Source organism: Thermobia domestica, chromosome 3, assembly GCF_964235325.1.
Source record: "Thermobia domestica chromosome 3, izTheDome1.hap1.1, whole genome shotgun sequence".
Lineage (NCBI taxonomy): Eukaryota > Metazoa > Arthropoda > Insecta > Zygentoma > Lepismatidae > Thermobia > Thermobia domestica.
Genome location: NC_137456.1, coordinates 106,194,422 through 106,207,809, shown reverse-complemented (window position 1 = coordinate 106,207,809; position 13,388 = coordinate 106,194,422). Strand labels below are relative to the sequence as shown.

Genomic DNA, 13,388 nt, shown 5'->3' with positions numbered 1-13,388 from the left:
CTGTGACTTGTACAGCGGGGGACACTTCTAAATGGTACAGCCATATGGAGATTTACGGCTAAGGTGTACCATTTAGAAGTGTCCCCCGCTGTACAACCATCGAATTATCCCTTTCGCACTGTGCTGCACATATTACCATAATAGTCTTGGAGCAAATAAAAAAAGTTAAAACACACATATAAATCAATACATTTGTCTCGATCGATAGATGCTTTCACAATTGTTAAAAGGTGTAATTAAAAACAGCAAACATTGTTTCTACTTTGAAAAGGACAATCCCTTATAAAACCGCAAACACGGTTTCGGGCGGCTTTCGCTTTCGAAAAGAGCTTTTTCGGTTTCAGTTTGGAAAACCGCATTTGCGGTTTCGGTTTTGAAAACCACATCTGCGGTTTCGGTTTCGAAAACCGCTTTTGCGGTTTCGGTTTTGAAAACCGCATTTGCGGTTTCGGTTTCGAAAACCGCATCTGCGGTTTCGGTTTCGAAAACCGCATCTGCGGTTTCGGTTTTGAAAACCGCATCTGCGGTTTCGGTTTTGAAAACCGCATCTGCGGTTTCGGTTTTGAAAACCGCATCTGCGGTTTCGGTTTTGAAAACCGCATCTGCGGTTTCGGTTTTGAAAACCGCACTTGCGGTTTCGGTTTTGAAAACCGCATTTGCGGTTTCGGTTTTGAAAACCGCATTTTCGGTTTTCGGTTTTCAGAAAATCGGTTTTCTCAAAAACCGAAAACCGCAAATGTCACAAAAATTCAACAGCACTAGTTATTACCTACCTCGAACTGGGTTTATCATGTTACGTTGATTAAAGAGCATATAATAAGGGAAAAGTGTGTGTGTGGGGGGGGGGGGGGCAAAATTGAGTATCTCGCGATGCTGTCAAGTTGGCAACATGGAACTTTGCTAGACTCATTAAAAATAATTGGACCCGTATCCCAGAGTTTTTGAGAATACTCGTTTTATTGGGAGAAGGGGTGATTTTCTTTAAGTTCTTTCTTCATATTGAAAGCGATGTTGCCTATTGTTTGTTATTGTATTAACGTAGAAACGGTTGAACAATTTTGAAATTAATTTTGGAATATAGGCTGGTTAGTTCTAATCTTGAGCTAAGTAGTTTTCATTATGTTGTGGGGTTAAAGGGGATATCCTAAATAGAGGGAATTCAGTATTTCTGTCGAAAATGCATGATCTCATGAGACCATCAAGTTAGACGAAACTCCACTTTACTAAAAATAAGCAAATGACTTACCGTTAAAAAAAAAAAAAAAAAGTTTTTAGGGGGCGCATCACGGGAGAACGGCTAAACCAATTGAAATTAAATTTTGGATATAGTTATCACCTAACTCGAACTGGCTTTTTACCATGTTACTTTGATTAAACTAGAATACCCTATTGGATTTTTATTATTATGCTCTCATTGCTTTGCGTATTCTAACGGGCAAAGATATCGAGTTGATTGAGTTGATTTTGAGTTTAACACCCCTTTCAGAAGCGAGGCTATATGGGACAGGACCTACTGATTAACGTGGAATCCGAAACACATGAGCTCCCGCTGGCAATCGAACCCGGGTCTCTCACGCCAAAGGCACGTAAGGAGCAGAGGAGGCTCATATATGTACTTTTTATAAATCTATTCTTTAGGTGCGGAAAAAAATGAAATGAAATGAAATCTTTAGATTTTACGTCCCACGGTTATGCCGGCTAGGCTAAAGGAGACGGTGATTATGAGAAATGAATGAAATGGTAGAATAAAGAAAGTGGGAGGAAACGGGAGGACCCCAAGAAAACCCACGCACACGGTGTTTGTCCACCACAAGGCTGACTTGGCGTGACCTGGAATCGAACAAGAACCCCATGCACCAAAGGTGAACGCTCTACCACTGAGCCACAGTGCCCCCCCCCTCCAGGTGCGGAGAACGGGCATATATCATGCTATTTCTGAAAATATATAAGATTGAGTGCTTAAAACCCATGGTGAAATTGTGCGTACGCCGTTGATATATTATTATTATTATTATTATTATTATTATTATTATTATTATTATTATTATTATTATTATTATTATTATTATTATTATTATTATTATTATTATTATATTGAAAGTCTAGAAAAAGAAGTTTACTGGTGGAGTATGTGTCATTCTGACGATTTTGTCAGAAGATTTCATTAGGGTAGTAAACCGGTGGGAGTGATTAAATATTTTTTAAAAAATAACTATATTTTGTTCGATTTTGTTCGTTTCACACAAAAATAATTAATTAGAAACCCTATAATATGATGTAATTAATCCCGAAAAAGGTAGTGTATTTATATTAAAAATAATTTTTCACATGATTTTTTTTTTTAATGTTTACAGTTTTAATCGATGTTTCGTAAATACCTACAAGTACAGGAAATACCAAAGAGTTTTTATTTAGAGTATAAAGAAATTGAAATATTTTTTTTTTAGTTTAACGTCCCACAGTTATACCCTTTAGACAAAAGGAGGCGAATGATTATCTAATGAAAGTGAATGATCGTGAAATTCAAATATTTATGCTCTACCACTGGGAATCGAACCCGGGACCACGTGCACCAAAGCTGCATTCGCTAGCTACCGGAAAAAAAGCATTAAAAAGTAGTGTGTCTTTCGAAAGATTCCATAACGATATTCATAATTTATATTATAAAAATACAATTGACGTTGATATCATCAGGGAAAACAGTTGAACTATTTGAGATCAATTTTGACACATAACCCAACTTGGCTTGAGGTCGGTATTTTATCATGCCACTCTCATTTAAATGCATATCCTAAAGAGAAAGGAGTGAGAAAAAAGAGAAGCATCTTAAGAGCTTCTCAAGTCAGACAATTGAAACTCGGTATATGATCTCCTTATTAGGAATAGAATTTAGAATTTTGGGCTTTCGACATCTATGGCTATGTTAGCCCGTCACGTTTGAGGGATGACGTCTCTCGGTGAGTATACTATCCGGGGAAACGGAAGAAAGAAAGGATTGGGACGGATATGTCAGGTACCACCCCGGCATTTGCCTGGTATGAATGAAGAAAACCCAAGGAAATACCTCATTCAGGATGACTGGCCTGAAAAGCTTTTACACTTTTTACACTCTTTCGACCGAGTGGCCCCACCGGGAATCGAACCCAGGCCCGCTCCGCGGGGCCACATGATCTCTTTATTAAACATACATGTGTCTAAGTGTTTTTACAAATGTTACCGTTTAAAAAAAAATAATGGAGGGTGTAGTATAATAAAACCCTTAAAAGAGCTGTTTTTGTGTTTTTCTTTCTATTTTTAATCCATTTTCATTCTTTTTCAACTTTTAAAGATATTTTTATGCGTATTTTTAGGCCTACTACTTCGATCAGGATACTGTGGCGTTCCCAGGTTTCTCTAATTTCTTCAAGAAACAATCCAACGAAGAGCGTGAACACGCAGAGAAACTGATGAAGCTGATAAACAAGCGTGGAGGCAAAATTGTCTTGAAAAGCATTGCAGCACCAGACAGGGACGGTTGGTCATCTCCCCGTGCTGCTTTGGAGGCCGCTCTTAATCTGGAGCAGAACGTCAATGAGGTATTTTGTTAATAATGGCTTGTTCTAATTAATGGCGGTTCTCGAAGGGAGATATATTGGTCATTTTTTTTATTGCTTGAAACTAAGGAAATAAAGGTTACCTAATGTATTAATTGTTATATACTATAATTACTACATTGTGAAAGTTTTATTATTATTATTATTATTATTATTATTATTATTATTATTATTATTATTATTATTATTATTATTATTATTATTATTATTATTTACATTTATTTATTTATTATTTTTTGCTTTTTCTTCATAAATTATATTCCAGGTAGTTTTTATGTTTAACCAAGAACTACTGCCCCGGACACCTTTGTGCATAACTATTTCAATTTAAGCCCTTGTACACAGAACCTATCTATAAAGGCAACCAAGAAAGCTCTATCGCTTTCCCACTCACCATATTCAAACATCGATTTTTCACCTGAAGCTAAGACGTACCTGAAAGATCAAAAATAGTCGACGACCTTCTGCCAACGTTCTGGGAGACCATGGATTCTATCGTGGCCGTGAAGCGAAGAAGGTATCAAGTGCATTTTGCACCTCTACTAGGGATTTGAATTGGCATCCTTTAAAGTGATTGTCCAATGCATGGAACAGATGATAATGGGACAGTGCAATGTCCGGGGAGTATGGCGGATTCAATAGTATTGCCCATCCAAGACGTAGAATGGTGTACTGTGCACTGAGAAAAAAAGGACTAGGATTTCCGTGTGGATACATACATATATTTACGCGGGTGCGCTCCTTAAGTAATGTTATTTCATATATAAAAGTACAGCAGGTGGGAACACCATGCCAAGTCTGGAGTTCGGCGTCGAGTTAAAAACATCTTTCCCCTCTTTCCTTCTCACAGAATGATACTCTCGTAAGGTAGGGAGACACAGATTTAGAAAGAACTAAGAGGGGACAGTCGTAGGGGGGTGATAACAACATTATATACGTAAGTTACCACTGTCAGTATGGGTATGGCGTTAATTCTAGATTTGAAATGTGGTTCCACAATATAAAATTTTCGCTGGACGGAGATGTAGATCGTACTACGGATGAAACAACATTACTTAATGTGGTGACGCGCGTAACCTTGTAGAAACAGCATTTACATGCCGACTGGATTATGCATTTTTCTCCGTGTGTCATCCTAGCCACTTGGAGCATAGCGTTGCCCTGTAACAGGAGGAACCCTTTGCGATTCAGAAGTGCTGGCTCCAGAGTTTTGAGTTTTTCTTGAACACGGTTCAACTGCTGACAGTACACAGTTGCATTGATGCTCTGACCAGCTGGTAACAGTTCTCGATGCACGATGCCGCGAGCAATCCACCAAACACACAGGATGACCCTCTTCTGGTGCAGTGCTGGTTTCGACTGTTTTGTAACCGGTTAATGGGATGGTAGCCAATGATGACGGCGCCGTCGAGCTTCGTACAGGAAATACTTCTCATCACATGTCAACACATTTTCCAGAAATGACTCCTTCCTCAGACGAGAAAGCAAACTCAGGTGTCTGCTCGTGTTGCCTTCTGGCCCGGAGTTAAATCATGTGGAACCCATCGACCTTACGTGTAGTGTTTCCCCAGTTGATGGAGGCTCTGCCGAATGATTTCTCCATTCTCACTGAATGGTAGTCTCAGTTACTCACATGTCTGCCCATGTTCGCCTCAATTGCTGCCTGAGGATCTTTATTTGGTACATTTGTTGGTCTTCGGCACATGGTGCGTCTTCGAGTGTTTCGTCACCGTCCTTAAACTTGTTAAACTACCGCTGCACTGTCCGCGTAGTCACGACATCCTCACCAAAGGCCTGGCATATCTTCCGCCCCACTGCAGCGGTGGTTGACCCCAGTTTGAACTCATACAGCATACACGCCCTTATAGTGCTCTATAAAGGTCCTATGTTCACTGAGTAACTGAACTGCCACAACCAGGTAGTATGCTCAATATACCCACACCAACAACTTACCAGCGCCTTATCTCCATTCACATTCAACTGACGGTCTGAGGGCCAATGGAACACATACCTCTAGAAAGCGACAAAACTTTCTTGGTCACCTTGGTACATAAGATTGAATTCCTTTGAAATTGCACTTAATTTCTTTAAGATTTCCTGACAAAAATATTTATTTCTTATTCGTGACTAAAAAACAATTATTTTATTAACAGCTATATTTCACTTTCTATTTTACACCAAGTAGCATTAACAGAATTTTAGGAATGACCAAAAAATGGATCAAAGGATTGCGATCTTGGCCAATAATTAGATTTTGGGTCAGGGGCCATAAAATTTTGGAACTGTCATTAAATCAAGCTTTCATATTTTTTACGGAATAAGCACATCATACTGAGTAAATTGCTAGTTTTGGTTTGGCTACACTGTAGTTCTCAAGATATTAGGCGTACAAGAAAATGTTTGATTGTATGAAATATATTGAATTTTGTAAATCAGAGGGCCACAAAATTTTGGAATGGTCCTAAATCAAGTTTTCATATTTTTTTACGGAATAAGCACATCATACTGAGTAAATTGTAAGTTTTGGTTTGTTTACACGTATGTAGCTCTAAATATGGGGCGTGCAAGAAAATGTTTGATTGTATGAAATATATTGAATTTTGAAGATCAGGGGCCATACAATTTTGGAACGGTCATTAAATCAAGTTTTCATATTTTTTAATGAATAAGCACATCATATTGAGTAAGTTGTTAGTTTTGGTTTGGCTACACTAAATGTAGTTCTCGAAATATGGGTGTACAAGAAAATGTTTGATTGTATGAAATATATTGAATTTTGTGGATTAGGAGCCATAAAATTTTGGAACGGTCATTAAATCAAGCTTTCATATTTTTTACGGAATAAGCACATCATACTGAGTAAATTGCTAGTTTTGGTTTGGCTACACTGCTTGTAGTTCTCAAGATATAAGGCGTACAAGAAAATGTTTGATTGTATTAAATATATTGAATTTTTAAAGCAGGGGGCCACAAAATTTTGGAACGGTCCCTAAATCAAGTTTTCATATTTTTTACGGAATAAGCACATCATACTGAGTAAATTGTAAGTTTTGGTTTGTTTACACGTATGTAGTTCTCAAAATATGGAGTGTGCAAGAAAATGTTTGATTGTATGAAATATATTGAATTTTGAGGATCAGGGCCCATAAAAGTTTTGAACGGTCCGTAAATCGAGATTTCGTATTTTTTCGGAATAAGCACATCATATTGAGTAAATTGTTAGTTTTGGTTTGGCTACAGTAAATGTAATTCTCAAAATATGGGGCATACAAGAAAATGTTTGATTGTATGAAATATATTGAATTTTGTGGATCAAGGGGCCACAAAATTTTGGAACGGTCCCTAAATCGAATTTTCGTTTTTTCTTTTTTTTTTAACGGAATAAGCATATCATACTGAGTAATTTGTTAGTTTTGGTTTGGCTACACTATACGTAGTTCTCGAGATATAAGGCCTACAAGAAACTTTTTCCCTGAAATATATTGCATCTTTTGATCCAAAAAGAGCGAATTAAATCCAAACTGAAAAATTGAATGAAATCGTTATTTTTCTTTTTTCTTTTTTTCTTTTTTTTTTTTACAAAATTTTCGATCTGAAAAATAATGTTTATTTTTTTTATTTTTTTATACAGCATATAAAACTAGTTCCAAGTAGTTCAAATGTACCAAGTAATTAGTTTAGTACCATTATTTTATGGTCGTATTTATAGTACCTTGTTAAAACGTTTGTCTTGAAACTGTCAAATATAAATCGCAGTAAATTGTGTAATCTGCTGTCACAAAAAAGTATACCATGTTATTTTCCGATCGATATAAGGAAGAGATGCCATACTATTTTTCGATCGGCATGGTAAAATAGTATTTCTCCGTACTATTTTACTGTAAATTATTAATTATATGTAAACTTTGTTATTTTTAAATGACTGAAGCGAGATATAAGGCCTTGCGATGATGTTTCTAAAGCTAGTCATTTGGAGGGCTAGGAAATCATTTGGGGGCCCTGGCCCCGATAGACCCCCCGTGGCTATATTCCTGACTCAAAGTAAGGTTATAGCGATTTGTTACTGTTAAGAATATAGTAACATAATTTGCTGCTCATTCGTTAACATTTTGTAAGAGTTAAAACAAACATATGACAGGTTTTGTACATTGAAAGATTTCAAACCTATTTAGTAGGTGTTTACAGATTACAAGGATGTCAACACACTTTACAATGTGGTGTTAGTGATGCAACAGCTTCTCCATAGTGACGATCTTCATGTTAAATATCCTTGAGCAACTGTTTTTATTATTATTTTGAAAGTGAAAACAATGTTCAAATCGTCATTAACGCAAGAATAATAACTTTGTTTACTATCCTTATGTTGCATCATATTACCTACGGTAATAATATGCCGACTTTTAAACCTCGGATCACATAATAGAAACACACGTCGGTTTATTTTACGTTATTTCTCATGCTAATTGTCCTTACTATTTGGGCCCTGTCAGTGGCGGCGTTTGGACGTTAAAAGTGGGGGGGGGGGCAAAGATAAGATCTAAATATGTGTATATCAATGTTAGTGTTCCTGGTTGTTTCTAACACTTTGTTTGACGAAAGGTTGTATAACTAATAGGGTACTACCTTTTTCAGTTAAAATACCGTATATCGTGTTTCATATTTAATTAAGTAAATTGACAAGAGCAATGCACATAGGTACTAACCCTTGATTCCTTCCTCATGAACATCTTAAAATTCTGTCTGGAAAATTTTGTGATCAGATTATTTAATAACATATTTGTAAAACAAATAAATAGAAAGGATATTATTAATCATACTAATGAATAATGAGGCTTGTTTTGTAGAAGTTATATTGAAACTGGGGATTAATAAACAATTTGCATTAGGGATGGTACCGAGACCGAGACGGCCTTTTATATACCGAGACGAGACCGAGACCGAGACGGCCTTTTATCTACCGAGACGAGACCGAGACCGAGACGGACCTCTATAAATCGAGACGAGACCGAGACGAGACTTAGGTCAGTCTCGAAAGTCTCGGTCTCGTCTCGAATATTGATATAGACAATTATTAAGATTGACCTTTACTCAAAATTTCTTTCGTTGCTGTGTTAGGTAATATGGGAACGGTTGACTAATGTTCAGTGGCGTATTTAGGAGATGGCTATCGGACTGAATCCCCCCCCCTCCCGAAATAGATTTGTAATCATTTTTTCGCATTGCACGTACAACACAAATATTTCTTACTCGTTCTCAAGCCTCTCCCGAAACAAAATCCACTGCTGATGTGTATAGTCATCTCTCTCTCTCCCTCTCTCAACACACACACTTATATATATATATATATATATATATATATATATATATATATATATATATATATATATATATATACACTAGCGGATCCAGGATATGATCGAGTATAACAAAATACTTTGGATTGAGTAATAATTACCTGTACCTTGGGCAGAAAGTGCTCATACATGTGCACTATACTTAGTAGAATGTTAATTTCATATTAAGGTGTTTTAAGGAAAAGGTATTATAAAGTATATCAACTAATAAACCATTTTTAACGCCGTTCATAGACGTTATCATTCCTATTAAAAAGGTGAGATTAATAGTATATAATTATTGAAGCTAATTTTTACATGCAAAGAAATACTACCACTCGAAATTTGTATATCTTACTTAGCCGAACCAGGTTAACGACTATCCAGTGATAAGTCGTTGTAAAAAATTTTGGTGCCGAAACCCGGGATATACTGTAAATTCTCATCCCGAAGCATAGTAGGAGTGAATTTACTTTCTTAGTTAATGAATACGAATTTCACCATATTGAGAAGTGGTAGAATAATTGTAAGAAAAATGGACAATGAAATAATGGAGCATGAATCAAATAATAGTGACAACGGTGAAACTAGTGTAACACCAGGATTGACATCGGAAGACCGAATCTTGTTAGCTTTACAGCGACAATTGATTCAGATGTCTACCGAGATAAAGCAGACCATAGAACAGAACTCCGAAAAATCCAATAAGCAATACGAAGAATTAAAGCAGACGATAGAACATAACTCTGAAGAATTAAGTAGACGAATAGAACAGAAGTCTGATGAATCTAACAAGCAATATGAAGAATTAAGTAGACGAATGGAACAGAAGTTCGACGAATCTAACAAGCAATATGAAGAATTAAGTAGACGGATAGAACAGAAGTCAGATGAAACGAAACAGACAATTGTCCAGGTGGTGAATGACATATCCTCACAGTTCGAGGAAAAGTTAAAAAGAATATCCGATGATTGTCAGGAAAAGCACAATCACCAAAACCAAGAAATCAGTGCTGTAAAAAAAGATTTAGAAGTAATAGAATCTTCCGTTCAACAACAAAAGATCCAGGTCATCAACAATTCTAACAACATACGTGTAAATACGCAATTGTTAGCTACTATACAGGAAGAGATTAGAACGCTACAGGTTAAGGACAACACATACCGTAATAACTTGGGTAGTGATCGCTTGGAGTTTCCCCACTCACCAGTGATGAACTCACCTTCGCCGGGGTCTGATGAGGATATTATATTGGACGAAATACATCCGAAGAGTACAGATGGGCGAAACATAGATGGTGTAACAACACATCACGTAATGGATAGGAACTATCACTCAACAAGTACACGGAATGATAAAAGGAAGGTAAAATTAAGTGTTAAGATGAGTGAAATACGAGCTATGAGTAAATTCAGTGGTAAGTGTAACGAGAATGCTACTTCTTTCTTAGAAAAATTCCAGGACGAGTGCAATATTATGTGTATAGATAGATCACAATATATGAAATTAATCCCTCATATATTACTCCCACCTTGTTCATTATGGTTTAAAGCAGTACGTGATCACATCAGTACTTATGAAGAATTCAAAGCGGCACTAATCGCAAATTATGAAAATGACTTTTTGCTTGCAAATAGAGATGCCACCATTAGAAATCAACACTTCAATCCTCGATTGCATAAATCTGTTGTAGAGTTTGTTGTAAATACATACAACGAATTAAAGGTCGTTAATCCATTGCAATCGGAATCGAGAATAATAGCATCAATTCGAAATTTGCTTCCATTTAAGTTACAACAGATCTTATTTTCCACACAGTGTATGAGTTTCAACCATTTATTAATGCTTGTCCAATGCTATGAAACTCAATACCATGCCATGAATCAACAAACAGGAATGGGTAAAAATAAGAATAATTCAGATCATTTTGTACCAGTTCGGAATTTAGATATCCGAAGTGTGAATAATACGAAACCTAACCTAAGCCGAGTATATTCTAGCAATCAAAATGAGCAAAATAGACAAAGTTATGTAGGGAATCCGCCTAACCTAACTAATCATGGTAATCATGATGTCAGATCACCCAACAGCAGTAGATATAAAAACAATCGAAGTACTGAGCGAAATTATAGGAATACAACGGAATACAATGGATAGACGTAATTGGAGAACAAGAGATGGCATTTCATATCGAAATCAGAATCGCGAAGAAATACATGTACAACATATTGTAGAACCTAATCATGATTGCGCAGTACAATGTACTTTATTAGAATCGTATGCCAGTACGAATGTAACCTGATTACCGTTAATGAAATTTGGTTAAATCCATATCAGCTATAGATTTTCATGAACATTTATTTTATTTTTATTCAATTTAATTCTCTTTAATTCTCATTAATCAATGATAATTCTCAAATGTTTTTAATATATGTAAGAATTATAATTTAATTCATAAATGATTAAAAGCAAAGATTATTTATATTAGATTGATTTGTGTTGAAAACTTAATTGTCAAAGATTATGTTAAGAATAAGATCCATTCTATAAAACTAATTATTCAACGACTATCTTGAATGAGATTCTTCTATGTTTTGATACCTTAGGAATCCAATGTTTATTTTAAAACATCTAACTTATTTATTATATAATGCGCCCTGACTATTTGTAACTCATGTTTGTCCTTTACGATTTTTGAATTCGCACCCTTCAACGATTAAGTAAATGAGCGACGATATTTTTAATAAGAAAATATAATAATAATGTAATGAATAATAATGAAATAAATATAATTATTGTAATAAAAGATAAGTATTGATGAAGTGTAAGATTTGTTAAAAATATATATATGTGAAATGTAATGAAGAGATATACGAGGTGCGATCAAAATGTGATGGACATATGCAATGTAAGAACACTATTGTAAACGGACCAGTGGTTCTTGAAGATAAAAGCCAAGCTTACTCATGACTTTTATATTCAGTCCAATTGTCGGGCGACATTTTATATAACAAAATACTTTGGATTGAGTAATAATTACCTGTACCTTGGGCAGAAAGTGCTCATACATGTGCACTATACTTAGTAGAATGTTAATTTCATATTAACAAAAGAAGAATGTTTTTAAGATATGTAAAATATTATTATGGGATAGTTGTTGCTATGTAAATGTTTTATGGATACCTAGTCAGCAAGTTTGTGTGCTTGACAGTTTTAAGGAAAAGGTATTATAAAGTATATCAACTAATAAACCATTTTTAACGCCGTTCATAGACGTTATCATTCCTATTAAAAAGGTGAGATTAATAGTATATAATTATTGAAGCTAATTTTTACATGCAAAGAAATACTACCACTCGAAATTTGTATATCTTACTTAGCCGAACCAGGTTAACGACTATCCAGTGATAAGTCGTTGTACGAGGGAGGGGCTAAACCATAGTTTGACATTTTATCCAGTGTAAAGAAAGAAGTAGGATTGAAGCCCATTTTATACAGTGTATAGCTGAGCGTCAAGGGGAGGTATAACCCCTTTAACACTCCTCTTGGATCCTCGCCTGTATAGATATCTAATATAAGTAAAAGGAAGAGTTTGCTTGTCTGTGTGTCTGCATGACTGTCTTTCTGATTACCTCTGTGTGGCATGGGGACCAGACGAGAGTCCAAGAGTTACGAAATTTGAGTGACAAGTATCATGTCCCAGGCCTCTCAGACCAAGAAGAAGCGTTTTTTTTTTTTATTTTATTTTGAATCAGGAGGGTAGAAAATGACCGATATTAATGTCGAATACATAGTTTTCGCAGTCGCTGAGATCAATGATGATATTTCCATTAGCGATGACTTTCAAATTCAGCTACCAGTGCATGCGAGCCGAAGTTCACTTGCGGGGGAGGGGAGTACCGAGACGTAAAAATAATACAAAATGACCGATATTAGTGTCAAATAGTTTTCGCGTTTTCTGAGATCAATGGTGAAACTCCGATCGCATTAACCTCCAAATTCACCGCATTCAGCTGCGGGCCGGAGTTCACAGAAGGGATACCGTGACATGTATAAGTAATTCAAAATGGGCGATATTAGTGTCAAATGTATAGTTTTTGCGGTCGCTGAGATTAATGGTGTCACTTCCATTAGCGATGACTTTCAAATTCAGATACCAGTGCATGCGGGCCGGGGTTCACCTGCTGGGGAGGGGGTACTCAGACATGTAAAAATAATACAAAATGACCGATATTAGTGTCAAATACATACAGTAGTTTTCGCGGTTGCTGAGATAGTGATACTCCCACAGGCCTTGACTTCCAAATACTGGTCCCATGCGAAAAATGGGTATTTCATCTAGTAATAGTCATATATATTAAAAATGCTGAATTTTTTTAACATGCTGTGTGAAATATGGAGGGGGAAATTCTTGCAGATACTCTGCAATACCACTAGATAAACAAGCAATGTTGCCAACGC

At 36.0% G+C, this 13,388-nt stretch overlaps 1 protein-coding gene across 1 annotated transcript in view; it reads left to right on the top strand.

Annotated features, from left to right (window-relative positions):
* LOC145680640 (ferritin, heavy subunit-like) overlaps positions 1-13,388 on the top strand; it is a 29,369-nt gene that overhangs the window by 4,330 nt on the left and 11,651 nt on the right. The window contains exon 2 of the mRNA XM_081751338.1: positions 3,351-3,575. Within this exon, the coding sequence (XP_081607464.1) occupies positions 3,351-3,575 (225 nt within the window). The remainder of the gene's footprint in view (positions 1-3,350; positions 3,576-13,388) is intronic.